General features: G+C 32.4%; 1 protein-coding gene across 3 annotated transcripts in view; it reads left to right on the top strand.

Moving 5' to 3' along the window:
• The window catches only part of col16a1 (collagen, type XVI, alpha 1), a 92167-nt gene that overhangs the window by 17646 nt on the left and 53229 nt on the right, over positions 1 to 21292 (top strand). For all 3 annotated transcript variants that reach the window (XM_051136949.1, XM_051136950.1, XM_051136948.1), the window contains exons 5-8: positions 5032 to 5155; positions 6972 to 7253; positions 7754 to 7834; positions 14021 to 14095. In XM_051136949.1, the coding sequence (XP_050992906.1) occupies positions 5032 to 5155; positions 6972 to 7253; positions 7754 to 7834; positions 14021 to 14095 (562 nt within the window). The remainder of the gene's footprint in view (positions 1 to 5031; positions 5156 to 6971; positions 7254 to 7753; positions 7835 to 14020; positions 14096 to 21292) is intronic.

Genomic DNA, 21292 nt, shown 5'->3' with positions numbered 1-21292 from the left:
TGTACACGTTTGGCACCAAAAGGCAGGGTTAACACAGCAAATATGCTGCTTTTATAACAGCTTCTAAATTACAATTTTATGGAATTTTATTTTCAACATTACACATTAAACACTTTACTCATTCATACTAATTCAAGCAGTGATGCAACGCAGGTGTTTTTATATGCATCTCTGAAAGAAACTGAGTGTCTTCAGAAAAGTTTAAATTGCATTTCAACTTATAAACTATCTGATAATGTAGAGTTCATGAGCACAGCTCATGCTTTGTTTACAGCAGTTACTTGGAAAACCGCTATATTTCTGACGTTCCAAAAGCGCCTCCTACTGGCAGAGAATCTAATTGGATTTTCAATAAGCCTGTCTGCAGTTTCCCCCATCTGCCCATGTAGCCCTGTTTTAAATTAATATAATAGTTTATACTTCTAACTAGAGGTTGATCGATGTATCGGTTAAACAGTGTGTAGAGTATACTGTAGTGCATGTTTTCTGTCATTACATTTTTTTTAATAGTAGAGCACTATTTATTTTTCGTTTAGTATCCATTTGAAAAACTATCAGACGATTAATCAATATCGGCCAGTGTGGTCCAACCTAGTTATCGATATCGGTAAAATCCAATATCGGTTGACCTTTACTTCTAACTCATCTTTTATCTGAAAAAAAAAAACTGTTTAAAGGCTGAAATGTGAGGTTTATCATCATTTTCGATATATTTTTGCCAAAAACCTGTATCTCAGCTGTATGTAAATCATGTCATTTTACAGTTTACACTATGATACCATAGACATTGCCCAACCCTGCTCTTATGGTTTGGATTTTTATTTTTTTAATTTATTTTTACAGGTCTTAGAAAAGTCTTAAAAAGTCTTATATTTGATTTTAAAAATCCTGCAGACATATTTAGCTTTGCACACTGCCAGCATCTAGATTGATTTTGATCAGCATTTTAGTGTTCATAACAGAGGGCTCTCTCAACATGTTCGATTTTATAGTTTGTCCCATTGACACCATTATATTGTTCATTCAGACTAATTCGTGAATGTACACGAACACAAGAGGAGGGATTTATCGCATGAACCAATCACAGCAGATCATAACCAGTCATCTCCAATCATGTCGCAATTACACCCCACTAATCTCACCGCACGCTTTAGAGGATCTGTTAACGAGTGATTTATTCACTTTTTAATGTTATATTTTGTAATAATTGTGTTGTTTACTGCAAATTTTGTTTCTCATCCAATATTTTAAGGAGGCACTGCCTCTCTTGCCTCCTCAGAGGAAACGCCCCTGAAATATAAATAAAACAAATTGTTTCCAAGAAGAGTTTGAAGCCTGTAGAGGTTTTGAGTGACATGAACTCACTTATAATGTTATAATGCACATGGAGATGACTTCTTGTTTTTCTCTCCTTCCCTCCTGGACAGTTACCCATTTGCTTTCAGATGTTTGGACATGTGATCTGTTGTGAGTAATAGTGCTTGAGCAGCTGTTTATCTCCCCATCATAAAATGATGGCTGTTCCCTGGCTGACATTCTCTTAAAGAGAGCTGCTTGGCAGTTGCAAATAAACACAAGGGTCTGATACAGCTTGTCTTGGTGCTGATGGTGCATCTCAAGAAATGTTACTTAAAGGTTAATTTTAGGTTGGAGATCTCTTGAGAACTCAGAATGTGGTCATACTTGTTAATATACGAAAGTTTGTAAACAAAGTTCAGAGTTTTTTTTTTCATCAAAATGCTTTCTTATTCTATCATGTATCTCCTCTAGCTGCAATAATAGTTGTCTTTTGGCTGGACGCTGTACAGTTTGACCTTCTGAAACTTTAAAAGGAAAGGCAAAGATACACATACACACAGACAGACTCAAATCCCCTCATCATCTGGGAGTTCCTCTCTAAGAATGGGTTTTCCAGAGCCCCAGGTGCTTTCCCCATTTGAAACCTGAGCTCTTTTTCTCCTGCTCTAAATCTCATCTCAGCTAGAGAGAACGAGAGCCTGCGCTCTAAACTTACTCGACATGGCCGGCTTACTGCAGAGGAGGAAAAAAAAAGAGGATGCTTCCTCCATAAATGGTCTTCTACATTCTCTTTCTGTGAGATAAAGTTTAATGTAAAGTCCTGTCAGCTGGTCTCTGATATTTGATAGCAGCAGCAGATAGTTTTTAAATTGCTCGGCCACCTCTGTGTTAGTCATTCTCTTAGTTTAGATTTGGCTAGTAATAGAACTGTCTACCTCCTGCTTTCCTTTATCTTGAATTTCACCCCACCTGGGAGAGAGATGGAGGGTGTATGTTTGAGTGTTTACTCAGGTCTTTGTATTTGTGTCCTTTGAGAAGTGCAAAAAAATCGGGGGCTGATAAGAATAACTGATAATCAGTAGCTTGTTGTGGCTGATACTGATAATGAAGCTTTGTGGTGTTGATTAATTGATTAGCTGATTAATTAATAACTGCTTGCTTGATGCCAAAAAAAAATGCAGTTTAAAAGCTCTGAACTTCACACTTATGAAATATGATCATAATAACCATAACAGGATTTACTAAGAACATAATGCAAATCATGTTATGTGTTAAATATGAATTAAAAGGTCACAGCTAGTAAAATACAAGTATATTAATATGTTTTAATCATATTATAATTAGTAATCTTTTTCTATAACAGTTTGTTCAAGTTAAGCCAACCTTTTATTTTTACGGTTTGCTGTCAAGACCTGTGATTTTTTTTTTTTTTTTCTCAAAGAAACTGTGCGTCTGCACCATTCATTTACACAGAGACGCACAAAACATGCAGCATTCATATTTAAGTAATATTTTTGCGGCTTAATATTATAGTATTATAATATTATAGTCTTAAAAAGTCTTATATTTGATTTTAAAAATCCTGCAGACATATTTAGCTTTGCACACTGCCAGCATCTAGATTGATTTTGATCAGCATTTTAGTGTACATAACAGAGGGCTCTCTCAACATGTTCGATTTTATAGTTTGTCCCATTGACACCATTATATTGTTCATTCAGACTAATTCGTGAATGTACACGAACACAAGAGGAAGGATTTATCGCATGAACCAATCACAGCAGAATATTCACAGACACTAGTCCATGTCACATTTTGATTTAAGTGTACTGACCTACTTTCGATTTATTCATCCCAAATTTGGCAAATTCTGTGACATTCTGCGTTATTCAGGTAATTCAATTTCAAAATGAATTCTGCGATTCCATCCTCGTTTGAATCATTAAATCAGTTATTTAATCGACTCATTCAAAGTATTATTAATTCAGGACTGAAACATACATAAATGAGTCAATGAATCATTCACTCTATCAATTTGTTCAAAATTTATTATTTTTTTATTTTTTATTTGAACACGTTTTAGTATTAAAAGGGGACATCAGATGCAAAACTCACTTTTTTATAAAAATCCATTCACTCTTTTTATGTCTAAACCTAAACAGTCTCCAATTATCAAGTCGTTTTGATTTTCTGAGCAGTATGATGTCATATTGCTCAAGCCCCGCCCACAAGCATTAATGGACTCTCCCGTATTAGCAAATTTCCACCCTCATCCAGTTGTATGCTGTCCGCTATTTTCTCCGCGCTCGAGCAGCTGTAGCGACAACAATGTCAGGTGTTTTGTATTTGGATGTAAAAGTGAACATAACAGTCTTTATTTTCTCCTGACATCAAAGCCACTGAGGACGCAGTGGATTAGTTTTGTTTTTGATGGTAACCTGCCACCAAATACACAAAAACAGAAGAGTGGGGTGGAGTGAGCAGTAGCTCATTATCATTTAAAGAGACATGCACCAAAACGGGTCACTGTGAACAGAGCTGTTTTTGACTAGGTAAAAAGGGTGTTTTAAATGACCGTTAAGGAATTTTAACCAAAGTATTTTGCAGACATTTTATGAAGACCCTAAAAACTGTCCAACTTGTGTATAACTTGTGCATCTGATTTCCTCATTAAAGCTTTTTTTTTTAATGCAGACATATTAACAGAATATGAACATGGGATTTTGTACCATTAGCAGATGATTCCAATTAAAACATGTCCAAACGTATCATAACAAAGTGTAATTCTTGAGATAATAATCACAGAGCAACATGACATGCTAACTTGGCTAAACACACTGCAGTTTTATAGAACGCGTTTACAGTACCATGCACATGAGGCTGTTTAGGTCACACATCTTACGAAAAAATTAAATACATTTCTGCAATCAAATATTGGCTAAACATAGTGACTAGCACTGATAATAATTCCTAGTTCCTAGAATATTCCTAGTTACTTTCCAACAATATATCATGCACCTCTCTTCTTAATATAAAGACCTGCCGTGTGAAATAAAAAAAAAAAATCGTTAATCTCTGATTTATGGTGGACCTTTTAGTGGAGTAGTTTTGTTCAGCAATATCAACAAGAAATCTTTGAAAGGGATATGTACCTCATTCCCTGTCATAACAAGTTTTATCCTGTACAAACGCTCTCTCTCACTCTCTAGTGTTTAGTCCTGATTTCATTTTTTTTTTTTCCTCAAGGAGGCCGGCCTCACTGTTATTACTGTGAATTCCAGGTCTCTGTTATAAATCATTGTCATCTCGTTTTAGAGACAAACACGCTACCTGCTTATTGTTGTGCGCGTTATGTATGCATGTTTATGTGCTTATGATCAGCTTCCCGTTGTTCCATGACTTGTGTTTGAATAAACTCCAGTACTGAGTCTAAGTGTGTGTGTGTGTGCGTGTGTATTTGGGATGGTAAACACATTCCTGGAGTTTGCCTGCCCTTGACCCATCAAGAGGCTGGGAAACTGTTTATCTAGTGAGAGATAGAAGTTGAGAATGAAGATGAGGTTTGCTGAGCTGCATTTCTTTTCAAAATTAGTGTCAGGGGTTATCCCTGTATCTGTATCCACAGCACCATTAATACAAAGATGCTCACACTTCTTACTCTTACAACCCACCTGCTTCACGTTTATTTGTTTATACGTGCACTGCAGTCTAACCAAACGCTTGTCTCCTCAGTCAAGTGTTTCCTCATGGACTTCCAGAGGAGTTCACCCTGGTCTTCACCCTGCTGCTGAAGAAGAAGTCTTTGAAAGATAATGTTTACCTGTTCCAGATATCAGATGAACACGGCTATCCTCAGGTGTGTGTCCATTTTGCCCTCAAGTTCATAGACTGTGAATTCAGGAACTACTAATTATAGAGCTGCATGCTATATCAAAAAATTCTAATTGCTGATTTTTTTTTTTTTAAATATCGTAATATTGTGTCAGACTGAGTGGCACTGATAGTAGGACTCTTACCTATAACACATACATGAGCTTAGGGCCCTACGAAATCCATTTTTTTCCCTAAATTCATTCATCTGGATTCTGTTTTGTTTTTTTGTTTTTTTCATGTTTTAAAGGTCTGTTTTAATGGTTAAATATATATATATATATATAATCACAAACAACAATTTACCAGCTATTTATTAAAAGTTTACCAAAAGTACATTTTTAATGCCCTATAAAATATGTATTTATTAAAATATTATAAAATATTTTATTGATTTATTTATTTTCTCAAGTTTACTTTTATTTTGACCAAATTCTGTGTTTTCCATTAATGTTCTGGATTCCATTTGAATGGTTTCATTAAATTTTAATAATCAAAAGCATCTCTAATTTATTGATTTTATAAAAAATAAATGTATTATTATTTTATTCATTTCTCTTTTTTTTCCAGAAATATTGTGTTGTATATTTACATTTTTCGGGTAAATAATTTTTCTGGTTTCTGTTTTAATAATCATTTTATTATTAGTAGTAATACTATCATTACATTAAATAATATACTTCTGTCACAATTTCTTCAAGTTAAGCCAACCGTTTATTTTCACGGTTTGCTGTGAAGACCTGTGAAGTTTTTCTCAAAGAAACCGTGCGTCTGCACCATTCTTTTACACAGAGACACACAGAACATGCAGAATTCATATTTAAATAGTATTTTTGCGGCTTAATATTCACAGACACTAGTCCATATTGCATTTTGATTTGAGTGTGCTGACCTACTGTTAATTTATTCATCCCAAATTTGGCAAATTCCATGGCATTCTGCGTTATTCAGGTAATTCAATTTCAAAATGAATTCTGCGATTCCATCCACGTTTGAATCATTGAATCAATTATTTAATCGACTCATTCAAAGCATTATTAATTCAGGACTGAAACATGCATGAACGAGTCAATGAATCATTCACTCAGTCGATTTGTTCAAAACACGGATTAATTCAGGTACAAAAAATTGAGTGGTTCATTTAAATTGATTTGTTTAAATTCATTGGTTACACTTTACAGTAAGGTCACTTTGCTTAATATTAGTTAATACATTCACTAAAATTACCAGATGAGTAAGTCATTTATTACAGTATTTATTAATCTTTGTTAAAGTTAGTTAATAAAAATACAGTTGTTTGTTGTTAGTTCATGATAGCGCAGGTGCAGTAAATTATGTTAAAAGATATAACTTTAGTAATGTATTAGCAAATGTTGAACTAAGATTAATACATGTTTTTGCTTATGTTTTATATGTTCTTAGTTAAACATATTTTAATTGAAAGCTAGCTCTTGATTATGCAACACCAATACTAACACTATGTGGGAATTATGTGAGAACTATGGCTTTGGCATGTAAATAAAACAAGTTAAATAATAGATTAATAGAAGTTAAATAACAAATAGTTAAATAAAAAAATAGAATATGAAAATTCAAAAAGATTTAAGACTAGCATCTTAATATTAAAAGGTTATATGCACTCTTGCTGGGATATACAGCTAAATAATTTATTGTTATGAAATAACACATAAACATGGCTGATAAAAATATTAATGGCTAATTTTGGACCCTGTACTGCAGCTTCAACATAATCACATTTTAAAGTAAAGCTCTCTTTTTCTCTATTTATCACACTCCTTTAGTTCTCACTGGACTGGAATGGTCCAGATGGCAACCTGGCCCTGCGGGCGAGAGGAGCCGACCCTGAAGGGTCCATGGTGGGGTGCGTGTTCGAAGGTGATGGTGTGGAATCCCTGATGGACATGCACTGGCATAAGGTGGCTCTGAGTCTGCAGAGAGATGCGGCCTCCCTGCACGTGGACTGCAGCTCCATTGAGTACAAGCCCCTGGAGCTCCGTGGCCAGTTACCCATCAATGGACACACGCTGTTGGGTATGAGGGCTACTGATGCTGCTCCTGTGGAGGTGAGGACCTCTGCTGATCCTACAAACGATTGAGGCTGTATTGTGAATCTTTTACAGAGCAAGAGGAAGAATGTCAATTAGATCAACGACTGCTTCTGGCTCCTCTGATAATTGAGAGCTTCGCTTCTAATAGAGTAGTCGGAAGTAGATGTTTCCTATAAGCCGGCTTCCCGCAGGTTTTGCCCTAGGCATCCTGTCTGCTGGGGAACTGTGGCAGGGGCGTGTTTGTGGATGTATGAGAGACAGGAAGACTACGGGCGCTTTTCTTCGGGGCTAACGCTACTGAGCTCTCTCAGCTCGAAAAAGATGAAAAGAACAGCCCATGCTAGACTAACCAAGCTTCATCCATTACTAATTAATTAGTTCGTTAATCCAACCACTTAGCGAAATGATCATGTAAGTGGTCATATGTAAAGCAGTGGGGGTCCAGCATTTAAAAAGCTCATTTTCTTTGTTCTTGCTCTGCTTTTAATATGCTTTCTCTCTCTATCTTTCTTCAGATTGACGTCCAGCAGGTGATGGTGTATTGTGACCCCACTCTGGCTATACAGGAGGCCTGCTGTGAGATTCCTGGAGCTCGGGTAATAAAGTCTGAACTGTTAAAAACACTGAAAAATGCTTTTATACATGGTATTGTGGAAAATTTCAAACATGTTTCACCTAGTGAATTCATTTCTATTAAAGTTCAACTGGTATGGGCTGTCAAATAGCTTTTATGCCATTGTACTGAGAGCAGGATTGGTAGTTTAAAGTTTAAAATGAGATCTACACAACTAAAACGATACTCATTAGGACGGTGTTTAGCGAAAATTAACATAAAGTAGAAAATGGTATCTTTTGTACTGTAACTAAAGGAAAAGGACATTAGTTCACATCTATTATTTGATGTTCACTAATTGGCCAGTTTGATAGTTTATCATCATTTAATTTGTCTGGTAAGTCAGTCTCTTACTAATTGATTTAATTTGTAGCATAGACAAAAAAAGTTTATTTACAAACTATTTAAAATTATTTTTTCATTATTGAAATCGAGCTGAAATATACATAAAAATAGAAAATAGAAATGTTGCGTTGACAACTAACTGAAATGTATTAAAGTTGAAATAATAAAATTACCAAAACTAAAGCTGAAGTGATAGTAAATAAAAGCAGAAATGAGTAGAAAAAAAAAAATCAAAGTTTTCACAAAAAATATTACACATCATGTTGCATAGGCAACTAAATAAAATGAAAGAAAGTAGAAATAAAATGAATCAAAGTCTCCACAAAAAATATTACACAGCATGTTGTGTTGGCAACTAAATAAAATGTATTTAAATTGAAATACTAAAATTACTAAATTTGAAACTGAAATGACAGTAAATAAAAGCAAAAATGAGTAGAAAAAAGTAGAAATGAAATGAATCAAAGTTTCCACAAAAATATTAGAAATCATGTTGCGTTGGCAACTAAATAAAATGTGTTTAAGTTGAAATACTAAAATTATAAAGCTAACACTAAAATGATAGTAAATAAAAATAGAAAAGAGTAGAACAAATTATAAATAAAATTAAGCAAAGTTTCCACAAAAATATTACGTATCATGTTGCATTGAAAATGAAATAAAATGTGTTTAAGTTGAAATACTTAAAATGACTAAATCTGAAACTGAATGACAGTAAATAAAAGCAGAAATGAGTAGAAAAAATAGAAATAAAATGATTTAAAGATTCCACAAAAATATTATGCATCATATTGTGTTGGCAGCTAAATGAAATGTTTAAGTTGAAATACTAAAATTCTAAATCTAAAACTGAAATTATGGTAAATAAAAATAGAAAAAAATTGAACAAATTCTAAATAAAATGCATCATGTTGCATTGAAAATGAAATAAAATGTGTTTAAGTTGAAATACTAAAATTATAAATCTTAAACTGAAATGACAGTAAATAAAAGCAGAAATGAGTAGAAAAAAATAGAAATAAAGTGATTTAAAGTTTGCACAAAAATATTATGCATCATGTTGCATTGAAAACTAAAAATGTGTTGAAGTTGAAATACTAAAATTACTGAAGCTTAAACTGAAATGATGCTAAATAAACACAGAAATGAGTAGAAAAAATAGAAATAAAGTGATTTAAAGATTCCACAAAAACATTACACGTCATATTCTGTTGGCAGCTAAATGAAGTGTGTTTAAGTTGAAATACTAGAATTATAAATCTAAAACTGAAATGATGCTAAATAAATGCAGAAATGAGTAGAAAAATGTAGAAATAAAATTAATCCACGAAAAAAACATTATGCATCATGTTGCGTTGGCAACCAAATGAATTTTTTACATTGAAATACTACAAATTATTAAACTGAAATGATAGTAAATAAAAGCAGAAATAAGTAGAAAAAAGCAGAAATAAAATCCACAAAAATATTAAACATCATGTTGCGTTGGCAACTAAATGAAATATGTTTAAGCTGAAATACTACAAATAACAAGAATTAAAAATTAAATGATAGCAAATTAATGTAGAAATAAGTAGAAATAAAATGAATAAAAGTTTTCAGAAAAATATTACACATCATGTTGCGTTGGCAACTGAAAAAAATATGTTTAAGCTGAAATACTAAAAATAACAAGAATTTAATATTAAATGATCGTAAGGTAAAGTAGAAATAAGTACAAATAAAATGAATCAAAGTTTCCAGAAAAATATTACACATCTTGTTGCGTTGGCAAAGAAATGAAATATGTTTAAGTTGAAATAATAAATACTAAAATTAAAACTGAAATGATAGTAAATAAAAGCAGAAATAAGTAGAAAAAAAAATAGAAATACTGTACAATGAATCAAAGTTTCCACAAAAATATTACGCATCATGAATTATGCAACTGTCCTTAACATTAATAAGAAATTATGTTATCGCTGATGCAAAATGTTTCTCGAGCACCAAATCAGTATATTAGAATCATTTCTAAAGGATAATGTGACACTAAAGACTGGAGTACAGGTATTCGAATATTTCTGATAAAATAAACATCTTGGTGAGCATATGAGACTTCTTTCAAAATAAATACATTGAGAAATTTTACTGACCCCAAAACTTTTGAATGGTATTATACACAATATAAAGTCAGTAGTAATAGTAAAAAAACTGACAAAAGTGAAACAGAGAGAGAGAGAGAGAGAAAAATTTGCATCTGGAACTGTCAAAGTTGAGTCCTTCAACAATCTTACGGTCTCATGCATGTAAATCAAACTGATGGCTGTATAGTTTTCACCTTAATGGTTTGAACTTACCACAGTCCAAGTGCAGGTAGAAGAATTTGTTAAGGGGTGGGTGTTTTACCCAGTATTGTCAAGTAATATTTCACCCAAGCTGATAAAACATTCGCACATATTTTTAGTGATCACAGAGTGGAGGCAAAGCTCATGTTTTGCTGAGGGAACGGATGCGTTCTTTCCGTCAAGAAATCATTGTTGTAGTTGTACTTGGTGGATCAAGCTCCGGCTTCCATCGGGACGGCTGTGGTGGAAGAACAGCGCTTGAGTCATCGATGTGGGAGTGCTGCTTTATTTGAGGATTTGGAATTTGGTGCGTTTCTCCTCTCTGAATTGATCAGAGCTTTGGCAAGGCTTGCTGAATCGAAAAGGCTCACAGGAATGCGTCACTTGCAGATAACTTCAGCCTGTGTGAAAAGCATACAGCCACCCACAGCCTGGAATAGTAAAGAAGGTAGAGATCAGGAAATGTCACCTGCGAAACTTATTTGACAAAGAAAGCACATGTGGGAATAGGTACAGCCAACTCTGAGCTGGCATTTCAAAATCTGACGCAATTTTGGATCAGAGGATATTTCACAGCCAAGAACTATTAGACAGAATTAGTTACGTGCCAGATGGACCATTTTTAGTCTGAAAAGATGATTATTCCCTTTACATGCTAGTTGCCTATTTGTGGGGTAAGGTATGATTAACATTAAAACCACGTGACTAAAACATCAGCATGGTTGCAATTGTGTCTCTGTGTGATTGAATGTAAGCCAACAAAGTTCTTTGTGTTCTGTTGTTTTGGGGCGAATGCTCAAAGCTCCCTGCGAGCAGTGTTTAAAATGGAAACAAGGGCAACTATTTCCCCCTTGAATGCATGTGCTCTGACATCGCTTTTTAAAAGCAGAGGAGTCAGCGATTATGTCTTGAGATGCAGAGGAAAAGATGTCTTGCATCATAGATGTCTTGAAAGACCACATTTATATCAATACCAGGAAGTGTGCGTATGAAGGGTTTTTTTTTGTAATTAAAATCAAATTCAGTGTTAGCATTCCTCAAATCCTCTTTTAGTATTATTTATATACTGTTCTGGTATTTATTCTTTTATTTTTATATTTTATAGTTTCAGTAATTTTATTGATTGATTGATTGTTATATTTGGTTATATTAAGTTTTTTTATTATTTAAAAATGTCATCTTTTATATTTATATTATACTTCAGTTTATTTCAGTTACTGAAAATGTTTTTTAATAGTTTAATTTTAGTTCATATCGGTTTGACAGTTGGTTTTAGTAAAAAAAAAAAAAATAGAAATATTGCATTGGCAACTAACTTAAATGTGTTTAAATTGAAATACTAGAATAACTAAAACTGAAATGATAGTAAATAAAAGCAGAAATAAGTAGAAAACAGTAGAAATAAAATTAAAGTACTAAATATGTGCAAATTAAGCAAAGGATTTTTCATTTTAGTGCAAATTGGTTTGACAGTTAAAATAAAGCTGAAATATAATATAATATATTTTAATATAAGTAGTGAAAATGTTTTTTAATAGTTTATTTTTAGTTAAAATCAGTTTGACAATTAGTTACAGTAATTAAAATAAAGCTGAAATGTAAATATTAGAATACTTCGACATAAACAAATAAATGAAATGTTGCGTTGGCAACTAAATAAAATGTGTTTAAGTTGAAATACTAAAATTGCTAAAACTAAAACTGAAATGATAGTAAATAAAATCAAAATCAGAAGTAAAATACAGAAGAAATAAAATTAATTAAAGAAAACTGAAAATGTTTTTAATAATTTCATTTTAGTTTAAATCAGTTTGGCAGTCAGTTTTAGTAAATACATTAAATTTTAAATATAAATATGAATATAAATATAAATATTATATTGAACACTAACGTAGATAAAAACAGAAATGTTGCATTAACAACTAACTAAATTTAAGTTGAAATACTAAAATTACTAAAACTGAAACTGAAATGATATTAAACAAAAACAGAAACAAGTAGAACACAGTAGAAATAAAATGAATCAAAGTACTGAAAATGATTTTTATTAGTTTAATTTTAGTTCAAATTGGTTTGACAGTCAGTTTCAGTAATTAAAATAAAGCTGAAATATGACTAAAAATATTAGAATAAATACTTTAACATTAACAAAAAACAGAAATGTTGCATTGGCATACGAACTGAAATGTGTTTAAGTTAAAATACTAAAATGACTAAAAATAAAACTGAAATGATAGTAAATAAAAGCAGAAATTAGTAGAAAACAGTAAAAATAAAATGAATGACAGTACTGAAAATGTTTTTGTAATAATTGAATTTTAGTTCAAAACAATTTGACAGTCGGTTTTAGGAAATAAATTAAAGCTGAAATTTAAATGTAAATATAAATATGAATATAAATTTATTAATTAGGTTAAATACTTTAATGTAAACAAAATATAAAAATGTTGTGTTGACAACTAACTAAAATTTATGTTAAAATACTAAAATTACTAAAATTAAAACTGAAATGATATTAAACAAAAGCAGAAACAAGTAGAAAACCGTAAAAATAAAACAAATCAAGGTACCGAAAATGATTTTTAGTGTTTAGGTTGATTTATGTGTTGAAGTTAAAATACTAAAATGACTAAAAATAAAACTGAAATGATAGTAAATAAAAGCAGAAATTAGTAAAAAACAGTCGAACTAAAATGAATTACAGTACTGAAAATGTTTTTGTAATGGTTTCATTTCAGTTCAGAATCGATTAGACAGTCAGATTTAGCAATTAAAATAAAGCTAAAATATAAATATGTAAATAAGTATGTAAATAAAAACAGAAATGTTGTGTTGGCAACTGACTAAAACATGTTCAGGTTGAAATACTAAAATGACAAACTAAACCTGAAATGATTGTAAATAAAAGCAGAAATAAGTAAAAACAGTAGAAATAAAATGAATCAAAGTACTGAAAATGATTTTTAGTTTAGTTTAATTTTAGTACAGATCAGTTTGACAGTCAGTTTTAGTAATTAAAATAAAGCTTAAATATAAATATAAATATTAGATTAAATACTTTAACGTAAAAAAATAGAAATGTTGCGTTGGTAACTGTGTTTAAGATGAAATACTAAATTTACTAAAACTGAAATGATAGTAAGTAAAAGCAGAAATAAGTGAAAAACAGTAGAAATAAAATTAATCAAAGTATTGAAAATTTTTAATTTTAAAATTGTTTAATTTTAGTTCAGATCAGTTTGACAGGTTTAGTAATTAAAATAAAGCTGAAATCTAAATATTAGATTAAATACTTAAAATAGAAATGTTGCGTTGGCAACTAACTGAAATGCTTAAGTTGAAATACTAAAATGCCTAAATGAAAACTGAACTGATAGTAAATAAAAGCAGAAATAAGTAGAAAACTGTAGAAATGAAATGAATCAAAGCACTGAACATGTTTTTTAATAGTTTAATTTTAGTTCAAATCGGTTTGACCTGTGTTCTCTGTGCTTCCGTAGTGCCCACCGGATGCTCCCAAGAGTCGACGAGCCGCAGAGAACCAGGTGGAGTTTGTTCCCAATCCCTTCACTCAGGTAAATTAATCAGACTATTAGAAATTCTCAATCTTTTGCAATTCATTTGTAGAAATGTTGGTGATAAAATACAGTGTGTGAACTCATTCATTTGCAAAAACAACCCTTGATACTACACTTGAAAATGAGCCACTAAAAGTGTCTCTGAAAGGGCCTCTAATGAAAAGATCTTACAGAAATTAAGAGAGGGGTTGTTAGTTATTGAATGTGGGATTCTGATCTTGAGATGGTTTGAAGTGTTTGAAGACACACACGTACTTACTCTCAGTGGGAGCTATTAAGGGGGCGTAGACAGAGGATGCATCCTTGCGTTCAAAAGCAGCAAGAACTCAATGGAATGGAACATATTGAAGAGGCCTCAAGATGGCCTGTATTTTTTATTCAACAGCTATTTTTTTATGCAATAACCAAAGACATCCATCAAATGCATTTGTGCACATTAACCAACAATTAAAAATGGTGTGCATGTCTCCGAAAGCCCAGAGAGGTAATCTTCCTAAAATAGGTTTGCCAAACTCTTTAGGTGAATATACTAATGAGATATTAATGTGCAGCACCCAGTTGAGTTTTCCATATTTTTCCCTTGTTAAAACACTTAAATGGTGCGTCACAGCAGTATTACAGCACATAAATAGATGACAAGATGAGCTGAAGATGTGATGTAGGCAGATAAATATTTCTCATCCTGATATATTCAACATAAAATGACACAGTTAGTGGCCATTAAGCGTCCCGCTAGCAGGCAGTTGAATGAGCTCTTTTGCAGAAACTGGAAATGAATGTAAATTTTTCTGAACAATGCCCAGTGGGCCGTAGAAATGCTGAAATCAAACGTTCTCTGCTTCCGCAGCTCTTTTATTTTTCATGCTGGCTGTTTCGCTTCTTTTCTATGCATATTTGTTCCTGCATCTACATGTTGTCCTCCTTCTTGCTTTCTCTGAATGTCTTTTGAATAGTTGGACCTCATCTACATTTTATAAACTGTGTTCCCACCTCATTTATTTATTTATTTATTGTGGGTCAGTCTTACATACATTAAAATGTGTCATTTTATTTACGGCTTTGTAAACAAAAAATGTGCAGGGATTTTTATCACAATAAATAATCATTTTAAAAAATACTTTTTTATGGGTTAGTCTTGTATATATTAAAAGGTGTCATTTTATTTACGGCTTTGTTAATAAAAAATGCATAGGAAATTTTTATTACAAATAAAATGTATACAATTATTGTATTAATGTCTTAATATGTTAAAATATTTAAAACTGTGTATTATATTATATTATATTATATTATATTATATTATATTACATTATATTACATTATATTATATTATATTATATTATATTATATTCATAATTTCTTTCACAAAGATATATTTTAAAAATACTTTTTGGTGGGTCAATGTTATATATATATTAATGTATAATTTTATTGTAAACAAAAAATGCACTGAAAAAAATTATCACAATAAAAATTCATACAGTTATTGTTAATGTTAAATAAAGTATTTTTAAATATTTAAACCAGTATTGTATTATATTATATTATATTATATTACATTATATTATATTTAAGGCATTGTAAACAAGAGAAACAGAAAAAATGCACAGAAAAAAAATTATCACAATAAAAATTGTATTTTTAAATATTTAAACCAGTATTATATTATATTATATTATATTATATTATATTCATCTTTTCTTTCACAAAGATATATTTAAAAAAATACTTTTCGTGGGTCAGTCTTATATATATATATATATATATATATATATATATATATATATATATATATATATATATATATATTAAAATGTATAATTTTATTTATGGCATTGTTAACAAAAATGCACAATAAAAATACATGTATTGTTTACGTTATATAATGTCTTAATATTTCACTTACATTTGTTTATTAAATTATATTATTGTATTATATTATATTTATAATTCATTATTTCTATATATTTAAGAAATATTTAAAATGTATTTAAATATTTAAAAAATACTTTTTTGTGGGTCAATCTTATATATATATATATATATATATATATATATATATTTTAATGTATTAATTTGCAATATTTAAGTCTGATTATATTATGTTATATTATATTATGTTCATCATTTCTTTCACAAAGATATATTTTAAAAATATTTTTGCAGGTCAGTCTTATATATAAAAAATCATTTTACTTATTTTAAAAGTCATACAATTATTGTTTTTGTTTATAATGTCTTAAATCTGTTTATTTGTTATATTATTATTATTTTATATAATTCAAAGATATATTTTAAAAATATTTTTTTTTAAACTTGAAAGTGAACTGTCTTTATCATCCGTGATTTCATGGAAAAGGAGAAAATCAGGCATTTGTCTAAATACTTCCTATGTTTTACAGAAAAAGAACACTTTTTCCAACAGGTTTGAAGTAACACAGGGCAAGTAAATGACAGAGTTTTCATTTTCGGGTGAACTATCCCTTCAAAACAATCTTACTGCTAGCCAGCCATATACTATAAACAAAACTCTATCAAAGTTGCAAGAAGCCAAGCTGAAGTTTATATCAGCAGCTATGAGTAAACACAATTTGACTGCTGAAAAATCACATCTTTCTGCATTTCTGTCTCAACCTTCCCCAAGAATAACCTTAAGCCTTTTCCAGATAACGATGACTTTCACTTAAACCAGGTATTTGGATGCTATTTTCCCCTGCAAACACAATTCATCAGCAATTTCTCATTGCTAACACAAGCTGTGTATATGGGGGGAGTAACTCGTCCTCTGTGGAAAAGAGGATTTGTGATGTTGGTGTGGGCTGCTCTTGTTGTTTCTCCTGGCAGCGGTGAGTCATGATCATTAGCAGGGCTAATAAAAAGCTAGTTGGTGAAGGTACTTCAGCTGGTCTCCAACTGGTCACATATCTTCTCCACTTGCCACGTGTATTGTTTCATATGCACTCACACATGCGACATAATTACATCCAGAGGGCCCTGTATTAGAGCCAAACGCACTCAAAGCAGTTTGTTACATCTACACATAATCACACGTACACCAACATGAAGTGTTTCAGTGTCTCACGCTTTGTGTGGATAAACGTCTCAACATGAATCACTCTCTATTCTCTAACGAGAACAGTAGGAGATCTGAGGTGGAAATGATATAAAATGGTGTAAATGCTCTCTTAATCTTTGCTGCCATACTGACAGAGGAATTAGCTCCTTTGGTACACATTAGATGTACAACTTTGTGTGCTTTCATGCCACTTCCTGTCTCAGTGTTTACTCATTCTATCCCTCTGATAAAATGTTAGCAGCGCTAACAAATTAATGTTTGACCATGCCAGCCAAATTGAGCAATTGCAAGAATCATTTTTAAAGGAGACATATAATGAAAACCTGATTCAGTGTTTTCAATGTCTAAATGCTATAATCGGGTCAACGGTGCATCTACCAACCAAAAAAAGTGAGAAAGGACAACCCAATAACTTTGTTTTGGTAAGCCTTTCTCTGCAAGCATGTGAAAAAAAGAGCATGTCAGATTTCGCTCACCCTGTGACGTAGTAATGGGATCTTAATATAATATTACTGCTCCTTAATCTGATTTATTTGTTTTTATTTACTGTATTTTATGCTGCTGCCACACAAATCTAATATAACATGTGCTTTCTCTCCTAACTGTTTACCTTCACAGACATAACCGATTGTTTTTGTAACTCCTGTGTGTTTTTAACACAAACCTGTGTGTATTTGACCCTTTAAGCACAATAAGACATGAAAGAGAACTTAGTTTAGTATTCACAGCCGCTTTCTGTGCGTGTGCTTTGGATGTATAGCCGTATATCAGAAGTTCAAACTAATATGGTTTAAAATGCATGATTTCAGCGTGATAGACATAATAATCAAAACCAAACAGATGTTTTTTGTCTATATCTGAGGTAAGAGCTGTAAAAGCACAGCCCTATTCTGGAACAGAGGGTGTGGAGCAGCTGCTCATTTGCATTTAAAGAGATATGGACAAAGACTGTATGTTTCTACATTCTATTTAAAATAGGCATTTTCAAAATGATATAATACATGATTTGTGGGATATTTTGAAATGAAACTTATATTGCATCTTGTAAAAAGCAGTGTTAATTTTGACAGCAAATTTTGATTTAGTCTTAGTCATGGTCTTCTGACTAACATGTTGTTTAGTTTTAGTCACATTTTAGTCATCTGAAATATTTTTAGTTTTAGTCAACTAAATATCATAAGATTTTAGTCTACAGTAGATTTAGTCAGCTAAAATCTAATGGATTTAGTTACAATGTAATGCATTTATTAAGCATTTCTCTAAAATGACCAAACTCATTGTATAGGTTTGATATTAAGGTTTTATCATGATAGACACATATTTAACTGCTGTGACACGCAACATGCCTTTATATTAAAATTAAATGAAACCGCATCTCAGACAGAAACAAGAACATGGTCTTCTTTTCAGTGAAATACTAATAGTTATATAGGCTAATTATGCATTCTTTATAACAACTTGTTTACCACATTCTCATTTTTAAATACATAAATACTTATAGAAATAAATTTAGACTAATCTGTATATCTTTCTTTTGCTGCTTGATGAACATCAATGCCACAGACGGTAGCAACTAAATAAGGCTGCTGTTCCATTAAAACCGAATGCACGGATGCAATGTACTGATACACGTTCAATATTCTCCAAACTGTTTACGTTCACGTAAGACGGAATTCGACATCATTTTGTGTGTATTTCACCGTTCATGAGACACAAAACAGTACTCATGTGCCGTGTGAGAGGCGCTGCTTTGGTGTGTGCGTTCAGGAAACCGGGCCAAATTGAAATCTCATTTTTATTCGTTGACGAAAATGTCAATAGATTTTTCTTCATAGTTTTTATCATCTCGTTTTCAACAGTGAAAAATGTTGCTGACAAAAATTATGACGAAAATGATTTGTCAGCTAAATTAACACTGGTGAAAAGGGGCATAATAGGTGTCCTTTAAAGAAACTGCAGTGTTTTGCCAATGTGTACATGAGATCATGCACAAATTATGGTAATTTTGTGCATGTGTTTGTTACTTTGTTGAACTGTCCCATATACAGTCTTTACCAGACACCAACACATCTGTGAGCTCAGCTGTGAGTTCAGCACATCATACTTCCAGCCCTTTCCTTTATTTATATGTTGGAGGCACACATGTGCAGACAGGCCAAAGCAAAAAAGAAAGAAAATCACACATGCTTCCATGTTTTCCCCTGACCCAAGTTACTGTCTTGTATAGCAGTCTGTGTTTTACAAAACTGTAATGAGTTCCAGGCCGTGTTGGACGCTGCTAGCATTAGCCTACTTCTGAATTAACCCCTTCTTCCTACACATATCCTCAATCCACCCCACATTAAAGTCCCTTAAAAGCACAGCATTCTTCTGCCATCACATCTTTTTTTCTGTTGAGCTCACCAGCAGGGAGAAATTCATGAGCTGAGAGCTGCATGGTTGCAGCTAAACAAAGTTTCCTGCATTATTCATGCGCTCATTCCACCAGGGTTTTTGGAACAGGTCATCATAATTCTCTTCCATCCCGTGCAGGCCTGTAGCTATACAGACAACATGTCCATTTTGTGTTCTCTGCGGATCCCTGTTTTTTGTGTTTGCATGTGCTCTCAGCAATTTCTAACCTGGATCTCAGGGTATGACCGGAGATTAGGTAACTGATTTCTCCTTGGTTTTTCATGCCTATCCAGTCTGATTAGCCTTCCCGATGCTGTGTTTGCTTTTTCTGCTTGGCCGTGACTCGAGGATTTACTTACACATCTGCTCCACAAACACATCTTTTGTTTTTCTGCCTGTCCCTGATGTTCTCTTTCAAAATCTTGTCCCTCCTCACTGCACTTCCCCCTCTCCGTTCTTGCCAGCTCTCCTCCCCATTTGCTCTCTTTCAAAAGAGCTTCATATTCACTGTTGTTCATACTGATGAAACTCAGCGTAACAGTAAAATGACAATACAAACAAATTTAGATAAAGCAAACACTTGAACATGCCAACACCAAATCAGCAGAACTTAGTTAGGTAAGAATGGAGAATGAGAGATGGAATATTATGTACACAGGCATTGCTAGACCCAATTTAGGAAGCTTCAGCTTTTCCTGGAAAAAAAACAGCATATGCTGGTTAGGTATATTTTGAAGCATGGCAGCTGGTTTAAGTTGGTTCTGAACTGGTTGTAAGCAGCTTTTTAAGCTGGTCCTAAGCAACTAGCTTCTGCTCAAGACCAACTCATAGCCAGCTTAAAGGAGTAGTTCACTTCCAGAACAGAATTTTACAGATAATGTACTCACCCCCTTTTCATTCAAGATGTTCATGTCTTTCTTTCATCAGTCGAAAAAAAATTATGTTTTTTTGAGGAAAGCATTTCAGAATTTCTCTCCAGTATAGTGGACGTCTATGGTGCCTGTGAATTTGAACTTCCAAAATGCAGTTTAAATGCATAAAATTTAACTCCGCGTATTCCGGTTCATGACAGTTAGGGTATGTCGAAAAACTCCCATCTCATTTTCTCCTCCAACTTCAAAATTGCCCTACATCGCTGCAGAAGTACCGACCCAATGTTTACAAAGTGAACGTGCAAAAAAGATCAAACGCTCTTTACAAAAACGTTAAAACAGCGATGTAGGATGATTTTGGAGTTAGAGGAGAAAATGAGATGGGAGTTTTTCGACCTACCCTTACTTTCTTAAATAAATTGCCATTTTTTTTTTTTTTTTTTAGAAAATAACCGATTGTTTCACTAGATAAGACCTTCTTCCTCAGCTGTGATGTTTTAGAGCCCTTTGAGGCCTCATTTAAACTGCATTGTGGAAGTTCAAATTCGCAGGCACCATAGAAGTTCATTATATGAAGACTGAAGAAAGAAAGACATGAACATCTTGGATGACAAGGGGGTGAGTACATTATCTGTACATTTTTGTTCTAGAAGTGAACTTCTCCTTTAAAACCAACTCAGCACCAGCCTAAACCAGCTCATGACGAACTAAGGACCACCTTAAATCAGGTCAGGACCAGCTGCTATGCTTCAAAACATACCTAATCAACATAAGGGCTACATTTTATTCATTGCGTCCTTAAAGTTTGTAACATTAACATTTGTAACATTGTCTGTTTCTTTGATTTTATGT

The sequence above is a fragment of the Labeo rohita genome, chromosome 19, assembly GCF_022985175.1.
Source record: "Labeo rohita strain BAU-BD-2019 chromosome 19, IGBB_LRoh.1.0, whole genome shotgun sequence".
Classification (NCBI taxonomy): Eukaryota; Metazoa; Chordata; class Actinopteri; order Cypriniformes; family Cyprinidae; genus Labeo; species Labeo rohita.
Note: the sequence above shows the minus strand (reverse complement) of the source record. Positions and strands in the feature narration are given on the sequence as shown.